General features: G+C 50.1%; 1 protein-coding gene across 1 annotated transcript; it reads right to left on the reverse strand.

Annotated features, from left to right (window-relative positions):
• Positions 1-7,203: 7,203 nt before the first annotated feature.
• On the reverse strand, positions 7,204-17,891 carry LOC132585871 (C-X-C chemokine receptor type 3-like). Its single transcript, XM_060257748.1, has 2 exons — positions 17,877-17,891; positions 7,204-8,310 (listed from the first exon to the last, which is right to left on the reverse strand). Exons 1-2 carry the CDS (start codon positions 17,889-17,891, stop codon positions 7,204-7,206), a joined length of 1,122 nt encoding a protein of 373 aa, XP_060113731.1.
• Positions 17,892-18,453: the final 562 nt, after the last annotated feature.

Below are 18,453 nucleotides of genomic sequence, written 5' to 3' on the forward strand. Positions count from 1 at the left end.
GAATTGGACCTGGCAACCCTATCGCTGGGTCAATATCTGGGAGAGCTGCTCTGTCTGCAAAATCACATTCTCTCAGCCCCAACAGTCTGTCAGGGTTCTGGTGAGAATGGAACGGAAAAGGATTAAAAGTTATAAGCCATAAGAGGGGGTGGGGGGGTAAAGATACACTCCGTACTCCTCTTTTTAAAGAACTCCAAAGAGCTGCCCCGTCGGACAAGGCGTCCGATGGACAAATTCTAATTCTTAGCTGATGGTTCAGCTTCTGCCACAGTCCTTTAGCAGATGTCGGCTTGGTTCCACTGGTCCCGTCCATTGCTGTTGATGGCCTGCATTGCAGGAAGCCCCCAAGGCTCCTCCCACCTCTCCTTTTCCCCGCTTCCTGCCACACCCTGCCATGAGCCATAGAGAAAGGATTTGGGATGCCTAGAAAGGTTTCTTATAAGCCCCCTCCTCTCAGGTTTCGGCTTGACTGTCAACCTAGAGGACCCCAACCCGCCGGCAGGTGGAAGTGATGTCATCGCACCAGAGATGACGCACCTGGGACACTCTAGGACTCGTGCTAAAAACTCTATGGTACCATAGAGTTCTACTGCAAATCCTAGATGGTTTCCGGTGTGATACTCTAGAAATTGTGGTAAAATTCTACAGTCGTTTTATCACGAGTCCTGTAGCATCCCTGGCACAAAGTCCCCAGCATGATGATGACGGAAGAACTTGGGAACCCTTGCACACAGTGATGGAAGGATTTGGCCACCTCAGCGCACAGCAAGGACCAAACCCCTCAGCTCTGGCGGTGCAATTTGAACATATGAACATATGAAGCTGCCTTATACTGAATCAGACCCTCGGTCCATCAGTCAGTATTGTCTTCTCAGACTGGCAGCGGCTCTCCAGGGTCTTCAGCTGAGGTTTTTCACGCCTACTCGCCTGGACCCTTTTTTTTGGAGATGCCGGGAATTGAACCTGGGACCTTCTGCTTCCCAAGCAGATGCTCTACCACTGAGCCACCGTCCCTCCCCTAATTTGCAATGGTCAGGGTTGGGGTGGGGATGAAACTGTTGTAATGGGTCCCCCAAAATTAGGAAGAAGATATTGGATGTATATCCTGCCCTAGACTCTGAATCTCAGAGTCTCAGAGCAGCTCACAATCTCCTTTACCTCCCCCCCTTCCCACAACAGACATCCTGTGAGGTAGGCAGGGCTGCGAGAGCTCTGACAGAAGTTGCCCTTTCAAGGACAACTCCTAAGGAGGGTGGGGAGACAAAAGAATTCCCAGTTGGAAGAGGAGCCGGGCGGCTCCTGATGTTTCAGCCGTGCCGCAGGGAATACTTCTTTACACAACGAGTGCTTAAGATAGATCCAGGTGGGCCGCCGTGTTGTTCTGAAGCGAGAAGACGAAGCTGGAGTCCAGGGGCACCTTTAAGGCCAACAGATAGGGTTGCCTGTTCCCAGGTGGGAACTCACGACAGAGAACGCAATACAAAACACAACCGTATACGGCCCTCGGGACAGAGGTTCCCCACCCCTGTGCACAGGGCAATCAACCCTTTTGCAGCTTAGTGCTCCAAACACAGGTTTGGAATGAGCAGATCACCACCCCCATCTCCTTGAGATACAGAGGTCTTCTGCATTTTCCCCATTACAACAGGGTTGCCAACTGCCAGGTGGGGCTTGGCGATCTGACAGAATTCCAACTGATTTCTGAGTGACGGAGATTGGCAGTCTGTGAAACTGGCAGCCCTCCAGTCTGTCTCTGGAGCCAGTTTGGTGTAGAGAGCCCATTTGGTGTAGTGGTTAAGTGCGCAGACTCTTATCTGGGAGAACCGGGTTTGATTCCCCACTCCTCCACTTGCAGCTGCTGGAATGGCCTTGAGTCAGCCATAGCTCTCATAGAAGTTGTCCTTGAAAGGGCAGACTCTTATCTGGGAGAACCGGGTTTGATTCCCCACTCCTCCACTTGCACCTGCTGGAATGGCCTTGGGTCAGCCATAGCTCTCATAGAAGTTGTCCTTGAAAGGGCAGACTCTTATCTGGGAGAACCGGGTTTGATTCCCCACTCCTCCACTTGCAGCTGCTGGAATGGCCTTGGGTCAGCCATAGCTCTGGCAGAGGTTGTCCTTGAAAGGGCAGACTCTTATCTGGGAGAACCGGGTTTGATTCCCCACTCCTCCACTTGCAGCTGCTGGAATAGCCTTGGGTCAGCCATAGCTCTCATAGAAGTTGTCCTTGAAAGGGCAGACTCTTATCTGGGAGAACCGGGTTGGATTCCCCACTCCTCCACTTGCAGCTGCTGGAATGGCCTTGGGTCAGCCATAGCTCTGGCAGAGGTTGTCCTTGAAAGGGCAGACTCTTATCTGGGAGAACCGGGTTTGATTCCCCACTCCTCCACTTGCACCTGCTGGAATGGCCTTGGGTCAGCCATAGCTCTGGCAGAGGTTGTCCTTGAAAGGGCAGACTCTTATCTGGGAGAACCAGGTTGGATTCCCCACTCCTCCACTTGCAGCTGCTGGAATGGCCTTGGGTCAGCCATAGCTCTGGCAGAGGTTGTCCTTGAAAGGGCAGACTCTTATCTGGGAGAACCAGGTTTGATTCCCCACTCCTCCACTTGCAGCTGCTGGAATGGCCTTGGGTCAGCCAATGCTCTGGCAGAGGTTGTCCTTGAAAGGGCAGACTCTTATCTGGGAGAACCAGGTTGGATTCCCCACTCCTCCACTTGCAGCTGCTGGAATGGCCTTGGGTCAGCCATAGCTCTGGCAGAGGTTTTCCTTGAAAGGGCAGACTTATCTGGGAGAACCGGGTTGGATTCCCCACTCCTCCACTTGCAGCTGCTGGAATGGCCTTGGGTCAGCCATAGCTCTGGCAGAGGTTGTCCTTGAAAGGGCAGACTCTTATCTGGGAGAACCGGGTTTGATTCCCCACTCCTCCACTAGCACCTGCTGGAATGGCCTTGGGTCAGCCATAGCTCTGGCAGAGGTTGTCCTTGAAAGGGCAGACTCTTATCTGGGAGAACCGGGTTTGATTCCCCACTCCTCCACTTGCAGCTGCTGGAATGGCCTTGGGTCAGCCATAGCTCTGGCAGAGGTTGTCCTTGAAAGGGCAGACTCTTATCTGGGAGAACCGGGTTTGATTCCCCACTCCTCCACTTGCACCTGCTGGAATGGCCTTGGGTCAGCCATAGCTCTGGCAGAGGTTGTCCTTGAAAGGGCAGACTCTTATCTGGGAGAACCGGGTTTGATTCCCCACTCCTCCACTTGCACCTGCTGGAATGGCCTTGGGTCAGCCATAGCTCACATACAGGTTGCACCTGCTGGAATGGCCTTGGGTCAGCCGTAGCTCACATACAGGTTGTCCTTGAAAGGGCAGCTTCTGGGAGAGCTCTCTCAGCTTCACCCACATCACAGGGTGTCTGTTGTGGGGGGGAAAGATAAAAGAGATTGTAAGACGCTCTGAGGCTCTGATTCAGAGGGAAGGGCGGGGTATAAATCTGCAGTCGTCTTCTCCTTCTTCTGCGCTGCAGAGAGGTGGAGGGTGAGGCTTGCTTTGCATGGCTCCTGGCCTCCGCAGCCCTCCACTTTCCCCAGAAGCCCAAGGGCCAATCCTCCCTTATCCAAGATCCACCTGCCTGTCCTGCCAAGATAAATGGCTGCCACCTTCCCTGCCTGCCAAGTCAACAGACCTTACGGCTTCAGAGTTTTACGATGGGAAATCCAGACTGTTAGAAGCAAAGGTGCGATCCAGTTTTATTAGTTACAGAAGCACACAAAATGAAAGTACAGACAGTTCCCAGCGAAGTTCACAGGTACACGGAATAAGATGCTGTTCTCCGTCTGAGGCAAAGCGTTCCAGGTGGGTCGTGGAGACACAGTTCAGCTGCATCGAGAGTTGCCAATCCCCAGGTGTGGGCAGGGGATCCCCCAGTTTGGAGTCCCCCCCCCCACTTCAGGGTCATCAGAAAGCAGGGGGAGGATGTTTGCTGGGCTCTCCGTTATTCCCTATGGAGACCGCTTCCCATAGGATATAACGGAGAATTGATCCATTGGCATCTGTGGCTCTGGGAGGCTGCTTTTTGAAGCAGAGGGACCAGATTTTCAGCATAGCATCCGGTGCCTCTTCTCAAAACGCCGCCCAGGTTTCAAAAAGATTGGACTGGGGGTCCACTCCTATGAGTCCCCAAAGAAGGTATCCCAATCCTTCATTATTTCCAGTGGAGGGAAGGCAGTGAAAAGGTGTGTGTCCCTTTGGAGTTCAGTTATGCTTGTCACACCCCTTGCTCCTGGCTCCACCCCCAAAGTCGCCAGATATTTCTTGAATAGGTCTTGGCAACCCTAGCTGCATCCTTTGGGAAGCTTTTCTCTGCCTCGTCTGCAGAAGGGTCTGGAGATTTCAAAACAGCCTTGGGGCATTAATTGCCTTCCGACCAGGGGTGGAATTCTTGCAGGAGCTCCTTTGCATATTAGGCCACACCCCTTGATGTAGCCAATCCTCCAAGAACTTACAAAAAAGAGCCTTGTAAGCTCTTGGAGGATTGGCTACATCAGGGGGTGTGGGCTAATATGCAAAGGAGCTCCTGCTAGAAGTCCACAAAAAAGAACCTTGTAAGCTCTTGGAGGATTGGCTACATCAGGGGGTGTGGCCTAATATGCAAAGGAGCTCTTGCTGGAATTCCACCCCTGCTTCTGATCGCCCCCTTTCTAGGCTTTTCTCAGTCCCTGGCATGTTCTTTTCCATCCATCCCCCTTACTTGGGTTTGGTTAGGCAGCCAAGTTTCCAGTACTGATGCACAATCCGAAGGCTCAGGCTTTCGGCTTTGGAAACACACTGCAAAGAAATCATGTACACGTTGTGGTATCAGGACAGCGAGGGAGCGTGTGAAAAGGCACATGCTCCCTTAAGACAGTGAGACGGAGCTCCAAGAACATGCCGTCTTCAGTAACCCAAACTACGAACCTCGGGTTTAGAGAGAACTGACTGCCATACGAGACACTCTCTTTTTAAAATAAGAGTTGGGGCCTGATTTCATACGCAGCAGCAAAAAATGGAGAACATCTGCCCCATCCAGGGCTTTTTTTGTGGCAGGAACTCCTTTGCATATTAGGCCACACCCCTCTGATGTAGCCAATCCTCCAAGAGCTTACAGGGCTCTTCGTACAGGGCCTACTGCCAGCTCCAGGAGGGTTGGCTGCATCAGGGGTGTGTGGCCTAATATGCAAAGGAGTTCCTGCTACAAAAAAATGCCCTGCCAGTTTAATTCAGTCCAACTCTTTAAAAAAAATTATTTTATTTTTTTTTATTTACTTTAAACTTATATGCTGCCTGCCCACTCCATTCAGACTCTGGGCGGCTCACAGTCATAATACAAACAATAACAATACCTTATAATTATAAAATCAAAGCACAAGTTTCTAGGTTGTCTCTGTGTATGTAGCTCGCTTGGCCTGGACTTCTCTTTTTTAACTCCCCTCTCACCGATTGATGTGAGTTAAGCTATATTTCTTCTATTGGAAGGACGCTTTGCCAGCATACAATCAGTCAATGCTATGAGAAGCCCACAAGCTGGGCAATTTATCCAAATATATCATGGCTCGCCTTTGTTTAAAGGATGGAACAGGGCTTTTTTTTTTAAGAAAAAGCCCAGCAGCAACTCATTTGCATATTAGGCCACACCCCTGACATCACCATTGTTTCGCACGAGGCTTTTTGGCAGAAAATCCCAGCAGAAACTCATTTGCATATTAGACCACACACCCCTGGCATCACCATTGTTTCATGCAGGGCTTTTTTAAAAGAAAAGGCCCAGCAGGAACTCATTTGCATATTAGGCCACACCTCCTGGCATCAACATTGTTTTGCGCAGGGGGATTGTAGAAAAGGCCCAGCAGGAACTCATTTGCATATTAGGCCACACACCCTGACATCGCCATTGTTTCACACTGGTCTTTTTTTGTAGAAAAAGTCCAGTAGGAGATCATTTGCATATTAGGCCACACCCCCTAATGCCAAGCCAGCTGGAATTGCATTCCTGCTTTTAAAAAGTCCTGGAATGGAAATGAATTCTTCACATAAATGCAAAAATATTTGTACTACAGATGTCTGGGTACAAATGTCAAGACCCTCGATTTCTGTCTCAGAGTTTGGGATGAGGAAACTGGCACCCAAATGCACACCATGGATTTCAGTGAGAGGGTCTGAAATGACATCATTGACAGGGCCAGCCCTAGACCGTCTGGCACCCTAGGCAAAGCCAGCTTCTGGTGCCCCCCCCCCCCCGCACGGATAACATCACTGAGTCACATGGGAGTGCCCAATGTGGCACCCCCCGAAGGTCGGCGCACTTAGGCCAGTGGTCCCCAACCTTTTGGCATCAGGGACCAGTTTTGGGGAAGGCAATTTTTCCACAGACGGGGGGGGGGGAGGGGCGATGGTTTCGGGATGATACAATTGCGCACTTTCTTTTGGTGTGGTGATTAAGTGTGCGGACTCTTATCTGGGAGAACCGGGTTGGATTCCCCCCTCCTCCACTTGCAGCTGCTGGGATGGCCTTGGGTCAGCCATAGCTCTGGCAGAGGTTGTCCTTGAAAGGGCAGACTCTTATCTGGGAGAACCGGGTTGGATTCCCCCCTCCTCCACTTGCAGCTGCTGGGATGGCCTTGGGTCAGCCATAGCTCTGGCAGAGGTTGTCCTTGAAAGGGCGGACTCTTATCTGGCAGCTTTTGGGAGAGCTCTCTCAGCCCCACCCACCTCATAGGGTGTCTGTTGTGGGGAAATTATGAGCTGCTCTGAGATTTGGAGTGGAGGGCAGGATATAAATCCAATGTCTTATTATTATTATTATTATTATTACTACTACTACTACATTGTAGTATATAATAAAATGATTATACAACTCACAGCCCGGGGTTTGGGGACCCCTGCCCTAGGTTAACGCCTAGCAGCCCTGATCATTTAATAATCATTCTTTCCCTAAATTAGAATGGTGACAGTGAGTGAAATTTCAGAACTCAGAGCTATGGTGGCTTCTACAAAGCAAAAGCGGGTGATTTTCAGCATCCCGGAGGGGTATTTCAAATAAACCTTAGCTCGTTCCTTCAACACCTCAAGTGGCTTTGTTTAATACAGCCCAGGGTTCACAGCAAACGAAAATACGTGTAGTATAAATGTCCTAAATGGGGAACTGTGGAGTCTCTCACAACGCAGACAGGCTCCTCAGAGTCCCGCGTAAGAGGCCTCTGTGCTCTCGGACCACGTCGAGTCTTTCCGGCGGGCGTGTCTCTTCAGGAAACCATGGCTCACACAGCCAACCTGCTCCAACAGCTCAAGGAATTTGTTCCGGAACTTGACCCCAACGAAGGCGTAGAGGAGAGGGTTGAGGCAACAGTGGAGAAACCCCAGGCTCACCGTGACGGTCTCTGCGACATCCAACCTGGACTCCCACTCGCAACTTGGCTCCAAGACTTTGAAATGGATGAGGGTGTTGATAAGCATCACCAAGTGGTAGGGGGTCCAGCAGAGGAAGAAGACGGCCACCACCGTCAGGACAACCCAGATGGCTTTCTGCTTCTGGAAGCCTTTCGATTTCGTCAGCGTGAAGATGATGTGAGTGTAGCAGTAAGCCATGGCCAACAGCGGGAGGAAGAAAGCTACCACTTGGTTCACGATGTGAACGATCACCGTCCATTTGGAGCCAAAAGTGAGGGAGCACGAGGTGGTGTTTTGGCGGGAATCAAATTCGGCTTTCAGGAAGATGAAATCCGGCACCGTGAGGAGAACGCAGACGACCCAGATAGCCAAGGAGCTGAGGAGGATCCCGGAAGACTTGGACCTGTTGTACATGCGGATGACGTAAACGATGGAGAGGTACCGATCGAAGCTGATGCAGACGAGGAAGAAGATGCTGGAGTAGAAGTTGATCTTGAAGATGCCGCCGACCACTTTGCACAGGTAGTCCTCGAACACCCAGCTGTGCACAGCTTGGGCCGCCCAGAAAGGGAGCGTGGCCACCAGCAGGATATCCGCGATGGCCAGGTTGAAGATGAAAACATCTGTTCCTGGCAGGGCTTCCTTGGCCCGCAGCAAGACGGTGATCACCATGCCATTCCCGCACAACCCCAGGAGGAAAATCAGGGCGTAGAAACATGGTAGGAAGTTCTTCTCGAAGGCTTGGATGGTACTGAAGTAACAAGGCTGATCCGGGCAGCACCCTTCGCTCTCGTTGTAGTAGTACTCGCTGTCATTGAGGTAATTGTAGGAGTTGTTGCCGAAGTAGAAGGAGATCTCTTCTGAGTCTAAGCTCTGTTTGTAGCCACCATATTCCTGGGGAAGAACATTGATTTGATTAGAGTGGTTTATAAAGGTAAAGGTAGTCCCCTGTGCAAGCACTGGGTCGTTGCCAACCCATGGAGTGACGTCACATCAGGAGGTTTTCCTGGAAGACTTTTTATAGGGTGGTTTGCCATTGCCCCATGGCGCACAGTGGTAAAGCTGTAGTACTGCAGTCTGAGCTCTCTGCTCATAACCTGAGTTCGATCTCGGCAGAAGCTGGGCTCAGGTAGCTGGCTTCAGGTTGACTCAGCCTTCCATCCTTCTGAGGTTGGTAAAATGAGTCCCCAGCTTGCTGGGGGGGAAGTGTAGATGACTGGGGAAGGCAAGGGCAAACCACCCCATAAAACGTCTGCTGTGAAAACATCATGATGTGATGTCACTCCAAAGTTGGAAACGACAGGTGCTTGCACAGGGGACTACCTTTACTTGCCATTGCCTTCTCCAGGCAAGTTTAATTCAGCGCAAGCTTGGCTAGAGAGCCAGTTTGGTGTAGTGGTTAAGTGTGCGGAGTTCAATTATGCTTGTTACACCCTTGCTCCTGGCTCCACCCCCAATGGCTCCTGGCTCCACCCCCAAAGTACCCAGATAGTTCTTGAACTGGACTTGGTAACCCTACCGTGTCACTAAGTTGGCCATATGTCTTCAACAAAACTTCTGGACAGACTCGATAAAAATTGTCTACTGTATATATCCCAAAGATACCCCCTACATATAAGAACATAAGAGAAGCCATGTTGGATCAGGCCAATGACCCATCCAGTCCAACACTCTGTGTCACATGGTGGCCATGCTTGTGGCCGCCACCACCTCCTGCGGCAGTGAATTCCACATGTTAATCACCCTTTGGGTGAAGAAATACTTCCTTTTATCCGTTTTAACCTGTCTACTCAGCAATTTCATCGAATGCCCACGAGTTCTTGTATTGTGAGAAAGGGAGAAAAGTACCTCTTTCTCTACTTTCTCCATCCCATGCATTATCTTGTAAACCTCTATCATGTCACCCTGCAGTCGACGTTTCTCCAAGCTAAAGAGTCCCAAGCGTTTCAACCTTTCTTCATAGGGAAAGTATTCCAGCCCTTTAATCATATAACCAGGATCTACCCAATTTGGGTCGATCTATTATTCCATGGGTCTCCAACTTGGCAGTTGTGGGCAGAGTGGCACCCACCAGCACCTTCCCCAGAGCCCAACGCCCCCTCCCCTTTTCAGCATCTTCTCCCCATCCCACAAATCAAAAGCTGACAGGCTGTTTCGCTTCCTTTCGCCCAAGAGCGTCTACCGAGAGAAGTGTTGGTTCCTGTGGTGTTTGCACTTAGTTCTTCTCTCGCCACTCCTCTCTTTGGTCAAAGTGGTTTTTCAGTTTCCAACAGTGAGCAAGGCCTTACAAAAGCTCATAAACAGAGACTAAAGACAGCAGAATCCCCACCACCCCGCCCCTTTACACTTTCTTCAGGGTTTTTTTTACCCCTTGCTTCAAGTACGCAAAGGTACAGTATTCCTGTAAAGCAGGGGTGTTGGACTTATTTGTTATGAGGGCAGGATCTGACATAAATGAGGCTTTGTTGGGCCGGGCCACACGTGTAATAAAATGTAATGCCGGGTAGTGAAGAGGGACCCCTGAATAATTAATGAATACCCCTATAATAAATGAAAATATGCTTTTGCCTTTAAAAAGCAAAAAGGTTGTCTGGTGCAATGAGATAGAAGCAGGCAGCCTTCAACGGGTGCGGATACACAGATGTGTATTGGATAACAGGCAGGCGTCTCTGAAGAAGCTTCTTGCTGAGCTGCTAAGCGGGGGGGGGGGGGGGGGACAGAGGAATGTAAAATACTGGCAGGAAAGCAAGGGGGTGGGGAATGTTGCATCAGATAATTCGTAAGCGCCGGCCTGCAAGCTTGCTTTGTGCTTAAAAAGACGGTCTGAGGACCGGAGAGGGGGGTTCAGTATTTTTGGAGTATTGCTGCTCAACTGGACCCTGCTAATGGTACCAATAGTAAATACTTCGTTTCATACCAGAAGTGTGCTGCTCCGTTATTTCCTGCTACAGTAGCAAAGATATAAACTTTATAAAGGACACAGACAAACACAATTAAAGATTTAAAAAAAAACTTTTAAAAACTTAAAATAAAATATGCTTAAAAGACTAGCGCTCTTGCAATATTTTGTTTATTTAACAGTCTCTGATAACTGACACCTCTGTTTACTGTGAATTTAGGGGGAGGTGAGTTTCGTGCATTGTGCAGGGGGTTGGACTAGATGACCCTGGGGATCCCTTCCAACTCTGTGATTCTAGGATTCTATCCTGTGAGTTTAGGGGGAGGTGTTTGTGAGTTTCCTGCATTGTGCAGGGGGTTGGACTAGATGACCCTGGGGATCCCTTCCAACTCTGTGATTCTAGGATTCTATCCTGTGAGTTTAGGGGGAGGTGTTTGTGAGTTTCCTGCATTGTGCAGGGGGTTGGACTAGATGATCCTAGAGGTCCCTTCCAACTCTATGATTCTAGGATTCTTAGTCTGAAGTATTGCACCAAAATCTGGAGACAATGTCTGTGCTGTAGCAATCTTGAGTATGCTGTTCAGGTGCTGTTCAAGTGTGCATCTGTAAGTTGTAAACCTACTTTTGATTTATTAGCATTCATTACAGAAATCTCTTGGTCAGCGCTTTGAAACTAAGACCCAGAGGAAAACATGAAATGGCTGCTGGGCACTGTGAGCGTTTGTACATAAGTTGCCATGTGCTGGTCAGCCAATGTAGAAAATAGAGGCTTTGCTCCGTAGCTTCTGTGTGGCTGATTCCGCACTCACCTTTCTCTGGGGCAGCCTTCCATTTCTGGGCGGAGCAAGCTGGCTATTTTGCACCAGTTGCTCTGTGCCGCCATTTCGTGTGGGACAAACCCGTGATTTGCCCGGCCACAGTGTAAACCTGTTTCTTCAGGTTAACACTGTGGCAGGGCAGATCGCGGGTTTGCCCCGGGAGAAATGACGGCACAGAGCAACTGGGGCAAAATTGCCAGCTTGCTCCACCCAGAAATGGAAGTCTGCCCTGGAGAAAGATGAGTGCGGAATCAGCCTCTGAATCAACAAGCCTGGCAAAGCAAGCTGTGACGCAGACAGAAGCGAGACAAAGAGAAGGAAGCAGATGACAGGGAGTTGCTTGTGGGCCTGATAGGAGCCCTCCAGGGGCCATGATCCATCCCACGAGCCACAAGTTTGACACCCCTGCTCTGGAGGGTCAACAACAGGGCAGAGAGGCCGAAGCCTTCATAAGGACATCAGAAGAGTCCTCCTGGATCAAATCAGTGGTCCATCCAGCCTAGCATCCTGTCTCACATATTGGGCAACCAGTTCCTTGGAGGACCAACATCAAGGCAAGAGGCTGAGGCCTTCATAAGGACATCAGAAGAGCCCTGCTGGATCAGACCAATAGTCCGCTTAGTTCAGCATCCTGTCTCACCCAGTGGCCAAACTTTCCCCCTAGTAAACGTGTACGCAGTCTCACCAGATCTCAGAAGCTAACCAGGGTCAGCCCTGATTAGTATTTGCATGGGAGACGAACTGAGAAGTCCAGGGTTCCTCTGCAGAGGCAGGCAAATGCTAACCCAGCTCTGTAAGTCTTTCCCCTAATCTGGATGGCTCAGGCTAGCCCGATCGCATCAGATTTTGAAAGCTCAGAGGGGCTGGCCTTGGTTAGGCCTTGCGTGGGAGACACACACACACACACACACCCCAAGGAGGCTCAGGGTTGCTAAGCAGAGGCAGGAAATGGCAAACCACCTCTGAGCCTCTCTTGCCTTGAAAGCTTCACTGTAAGTCGGTTGTGACTTGAAAGCATTTAAAGGACGTCCGTCTTGCCTCGACCAGGTGGAATCAGCTCCCTATGGAGATATGGGCCCTACCAGTTTTGTTACCTTTCTGTAGGGCCTGTAAGACAGATAGGGTTCCCAATCCCCCCGCTTTAGCGGGAGACTTCTGGGTTCCCAGCTTAATCTCCCGGTCTTCAAAAATTGAGAAGCGGGGGGGGGGGGGGGGGAGGGGGGAGAACATACCTATAGAGCTCCTGTTGTAGAGCTCCTGAGCAGTTTGTAAAATCCCTGTCCCTTTAAGGCTGGGCAGGAAGGAGGAAACAGGAAGGGCTTCGGAGAACGGCCCCTCCCTTCTTTGCTTTCGTTTTCTCAGCAGGCACAGTTCTCCGGAAGAAGACCAAGTAAGTATTTGTGTGTGTGAGAGAGAGGGAGGGGGATTCCCTGGTATGGAGGCCCTCCCTCCCTTTAGAAAGTGTGTGGGGGGGAGGGAAATGTCTACTGGGCACTCTATTATTCCCTATGGAGAATGATTCCCATAGGGAATAATAGGGAATTGATCCGTGGGTATTGGGGGCCCTGGGGGGGCTATTTTTTGAGGTAGAGGCACCAGATTTTTAGTATAGCATCTAGTGCCTCTCCCCAAAATACCCCCCAAGTTTCAAAACGATTGGACCAGAGGGTCCAATTCTATGAGCCCCAAAAGATGGTGCCCCTATCCTTAATCATTTCCTATGGAAGAAAGGCATTTGAAAAGGTGTGCTGCCCCTTTAAATGTGATGGCCAGAACTCCCTTGGAGTTCAATTATGCTTGTCACACCCTTGTTCCTGGCTCCACCCCCAGTGTCTCCTGGCTCCACCCCCAAAGTCTCCTGGCTCCGCCCCCAAAGTCCCCAGATTTTTCTTTAATTGGACTTGGCAACCCTAAAGACAGAGCTGTTCCACCAGGCGCTTGGGTGAGGCAAGCGGGTGTCCTCCTTATTGCCTATTCCATCGACTATCCTCCCCCCACAGTGTTCCGCCATCTGAATGATCATATCTGGAAAGGTCCCCTGTGCAAGCACCAGTCGTTTCTGACTCTGGGGTGACGTTGCTTTCATGTTTTCATGGCAGACTTTTTATGGGGTGGTTTGCCATTGCCTTCCCCAGTCATTTACACTTCCCCCCCAGCAAGCTGGGTATTCATTTTACCGACCTCAGAAGGACGGAAGGCTGAGTCAACCTCAAGCCAGCTACCTGAAAACCCAGCGTCCACCGGGAATCGAACTCAGGTCGTGAGCAGAGCTTAGGACTACAGTACTGTAGCTTTACCACTCTGTGCCATGGGGTTCATTTATCATATTTGGGCCACTGATTAAACTCTAACCTGCACTATGAGCCCACCCGCTTTTGTCATATAGTACTGCCTTGTGTTTTAATTGCATTTGATTGATTTTACTGTATTTGACTGGATTTATCTGGCTGTAATTCGGCCGAAGGAAGGCCGAGCACAAAAGAATAGATGCTTTCGAGCTGTGGTGCTGGAGAAGAATCTTGAGAGTCCCTTGCACTCCAAGAATATCCAATCAGTCAGTCCTAAGGGAAATCAACCCTGACTGTTCCCTGGAAGGTCAGATGCTGAAGCTGAAGTCCAAATCCTTTGGCCACCCAATGAGAAGGGAGCGCTCCCTGGAGAAGATCCGGATGCTGGGAAAGACTGCAGGCCAAAGAAGAAGGGGACAGCAAAAGAGATGGCTGGACAGCGTTACTGATGTAACAAACTCGAATTTGAGCAGGCTTCGGAGGATGGTGGAAGACAGGAGGACCTGGCGTGACTTGGTCCAGGGGGTCTCAAAGAGTCGGACTCGACTGTGCGACTGAACAACAACAATCCGCCCTGATCCCGCTTGGGAAAGGGGGGAATACAAATTTACCAAAATAAAATAAATACATAAATAAATGATTGGTAATGAGCTGACTAGCCCAAGCTAGCCTAATCTTATCAGATCTCAGAAACGAAGCGGGGTCAGCCCTGGTTAGTACTTGGGTGGGGACCACCAAGGAAGTCCAGGGTGGCTACGAAGAGGCAGGCAACGGCCAGCCACCTTGGTTTGTCTCCAGCCCAGGCTAGCCTGTTCTTAACAGAATTCAAAAGCTAAATAAGGTTAACCTTTGTTGGGACTTGGATGGCAAACCACCAGGGAAGCAAAAGGTTGCTGCATAAGAACGTAAGAGAAGCCATGTTGGATCAGGCCAATGGCCCCTCCAGTCCAGCACTCTGTGTCACATAAGAACATAAGAGAAGCCCTGTTGGATCAGGCCAATGGCCCCTCCAGTCCAACACTCTGTGTCACATAAGAACATCAGAGAAGCCATGTTGGATCAGGCCAATGGCCCATCCAGTCCAACACTCTGTGTCACATAAGAACATAAGAGAACCCCTGTTGGATCAGGCCAATGGCCCCTCCAGTCCAGCACTCTGTGTCACATAAGAACATAAGAGAAGCCCTGTTGGATCAGGCCAATGGCCCCTCCAGTCCAACACTCTGTGTCACAGAAGAACATCAGAGAAGCCATGTTGGATCAGGCCAATGGCCCATCCAGTCCAACACTCTGTGTCATAAGAACGTAAGAGAAGCCATGTTGGATCAGGCCAATGGCCCACCCAGTCCAACACTCTGTGTCACACAGTGGCCAAAGAACCATGTCCCATCAAGAGGTCCATCCCCCAAAGAAGGTGCTCCTATCCTTCATTATTCCAAATGGAGGGAAGGAATTTAAAAGGCATGTGGTCCCTTTCAATGTGATGGCCAGAACTCTCTTCAGAATTCAATCGGGCTTGTCATACCCTTGCTCCCAGCTCCACCCCCAAAGTCTCCTGGCTCCACCCCCAAGTTCCCCAGATATTTCTTGAGTTGGACCTGGCAACCTGGGCCTAGCCCCACTGGAAATCTTTATGCCCACCCTGCCAGCCCAAGCTGGGGGTTGCCAACCTCCAGATAGGACCTGGGGATCCCCTGGAATTACAGCTCATCTCCAGGCTATGGAGATTAGTTCCCCTGGAGGAAACAGATGTTTTGGAATTTGGACTCTAGGCATTGCTCCCAGGGCCGGATTAACAATTAGGCACTGGCCTATGGGGCCCCACACCTTTAGGGGCCCCAGGCCAGCTTTCCCCCTCCGTTTTCCCCCTGCTTGCAGCCCTCCCAGCCTGCATGTGCGACCAGCAACTGAGCCGCTCTTTGCCTGACTTGCCTGGTGCAGCTGCTGCTGGCGTTGTCGCCAAGTTTGCCTCTCTCTGCCTCTCCCCTGCAGCTTTGTTAGAGAGGCTTTTGAGAAGGGGCCTGCGTAGGGCTGCCAAGTCCAATTCAAGAAATATCTGGGACTTTGAGGGTGGAGCCAGGAGAGTTTGGGGTGGAGCCAGGAGCAAGGGTGTGACATGAATTGAACTCCAAAGGGAGTTCTGGCCATCACAGTTAAAGGGACTGCACACCTTTTAAATGCCTTCCCTCCATTGGAAATAATGAAGGATAGGGGCATCTTCTTTTGGGGCTCATAGAATTGGACCCCCTACTCCAATCTTTTTGAAACTTGGAAGGTATTTTGGGGAGATGCACTGGATGATATACTGAAAATGTGGTGCCTCTACCTCAAAAAACAGCCCCCCAGAGCCCCAGATCCTGTGGATCGATTCTCCATTATCCCCTATGGGACTCAATCTCCATAGGGAATAATGGAGTGCCCAGCAGACATTTCCCTCCCCCCCCCCACAGTTTCTGATGACCCTGAAGCGGGGGGAGGGCCTTCAAACCGGGGGATCCCCCACCCCCACTTGGGGATTGTGCAAGCAACAAAGAGCAACGCGGTTAATGGAGCAAGAAAAACAGGTTAACACCCCTCCGCGCAAACCAGCCTCAAAAAGTATACAAACTCGGATTTACTCAGTAACATACAAAACTTATGTCAAATACTAAACAATATCATTTCACTGAAAAGTGCATAAGGAACATCCACCCCTCACCCAAAGTCACCGAAAAGGCAAGTAAGTGCCCCAAATTCCTTAGTAGACGGGTGCAGGTAGTAATTCCGCAGGTAGAGTTTTCCACCGAGACCATACTGAATGGAAGTGAGTATAAGCATCAGCATTTGAACTGTATATTTTTTGGAAAGCGCGTAGAAGCAATTGCAAAACATGGACTAAGTACAACCACGTCGCGTATCATTCTTTGTGCCTTGCTGTACAGAAGAAATCATCAGGAGCGTTGGTCTCTGTGGAAAACTCTACCTGTGGAATTATTACCTGCACCCGTCTACTAAGGAATTTTGGACATTGACTTGCCCTTTCAGTGACTTTGGGTGAGGGGTGGATGATCCTTATGCACGTTTCAATGAAAGAATATTGTTTAGTGTTTGAAATAATGTTTGCATGTTACTGAGGAAATCCAAGTTGGTATACTTTTTGAGGCTGGTTCACACGGAGGTTTGTACAACCTGCTTTTCCTGCCCCCACCTGGGATTGGGCAAACCGGAAACTGCAGTGTACTGATTAGCAAACACTCGAAATAAACCACTGCGTTTTTATGTTGCAAATAAATGCTGAAGCAATTTCTTTCATAATGATGCAATTATATTATTATCATCACAAACCAAAATACATTAAATGCCCATAGAAAAATCATAAAGTTATTTCACACCGCTCTTGTAAGGTAGTAAAGCAGCAGTACTGCAGTACTGTGGTCTGAACTCTCTGCTCACGACCTGAGTTCGATTCTGGCAGAAGCTAGATTTCAGGTAACCGGCCCAAGGTTGACTCAGCCTTCCATCCTTCCGAGGTCGGTAAAATGAGTACCCAGCTTTGCTGGGGGGGAAGTGTAAGTGTAACTGGGGGAGGCAATGGCAAACCACCTCGTAAAAAGTCTGCCATGAAAACATTGTGAAAGCAACATCACCCCAGAGTCGGAAAAGACTGGTGCTTGCACAGGGGACCTTTCCTTGTTAAGGTTACAGTCCACTGTCTTGTATATGATTCCTCCTATGGGTAGCAGACTGAAGTCTGACAGGTGTGGCGGCTACACAGGCCCTGGGTTCAGTTCTGTGTTTTGTTCACCTCCCACTTGGGGACTGGCAACCCTACCCCAGCCTCCAGGAGTTTCCCAAACTGAATCTAGCAACTCTCCCTCCCCGTTCCCCACCAGTGGCCACGGGGACCTGGTAGGGTTGTCAATCCCCAGATGGAGGCAGGAGATCTCCTGGTTTGGAGGCCCTCCCCCCACTTCAGGGTCATCAGAAACCGGGGGGGAGGGAAATGTCTGCTGGGCACTCCATTATTCCCTACGGAGTCCAATTCCCATTGGGTATAATGGAAAATTGATCCGTGGGTATCTGGGGCTCTGGGGGAGCTGTTTTTTTGAAGTAGAGGCACCACATTTTCAGCAAAGCATTCAGAGTCTCTCCTCAAAATACCCTCCAAGTTTCAATAAGATTGGACCATAGGGTCCAATTCTATTAGTCCCCAAAGAAGGTGCCCTTATTCTTCATTATTTCCATTGGACGGAAGGCATTTAAAAGGTGTGCGGATCCCTTTAAATTTGGTGACCAGAACTCCCTTTGGAGTTCAATGATGCTTGTCGCATCCTTGCTCCTGGCTCCACCCCCAAAGTCTCCTGGCTCCACCCCCAAAGTCCCCAGATATTTCTTGAACTGGACTTGACAACGCCACCCTGAGCCTAGCCCGATTTTCCCCACAGTACTCAAGATGACCGTAGAGCTGAAACTTACTACGCTGTTCCCCATGGCTCCTTGCGCTGTTCAGAAGGTCGGCTGCGAAGAGGTTTTGGAGAGAGACAGGAGGCCTTTGATCTGGGGTAGTCCAACGGTGTGATCTTCATTTAGCGCTGCACAGGAAGCGTAGTGGTGTTTTTTACACACGCAGAGAGAGAGGTACACAAGATGAAAGTCCTGAAGCACATGACATCCCTCAGACAGGATGCTGGAGCATCCCTGGAGCCGAAATGCATGGGGGGGGGGGCAGCACTGGAACAGCTGGAGAAATAAGACTCTGAGCATACATGGAGTGCATCCCCTTCCCCTCGCCTCAGCTCCCGACCTGTGCATCTCTGAGCTGTGGGCTTTAGAGGGAGGCCCGAGAGCTATCTCTGCCCTGTTTGGAAAATGAAAGCTATGTTCCATGACTGCGAGGGAAATGTTTGAGCTGAAATGAAACCCAATGTGAAAGGGTTAATGTTAGCCAACAGAAAAGCAGAAATGAAATGTTGGGATGCTGCATACGTTTCTGTGTTAGACAGAGTTCGGTACATTACAAGGCCATATAGATTAGATCAGGGGTGGCAAACAT

This window comes from Heteronotia binoei, chromosome 17 (genome assembly GCF_032191835.1).
Source record: "Heteronotia binoei isolate CCM8104 ecotype False Entrance Well chromosome 17, APGP_CSIRO_Hbin_v1, whole genome shotgun sequence".
NCBI lineage: Eukaryota > Metazoa > Chordata > Lepidosauria > Squamata > Gekkonidae > Heteronotia > Heteronotia binoei.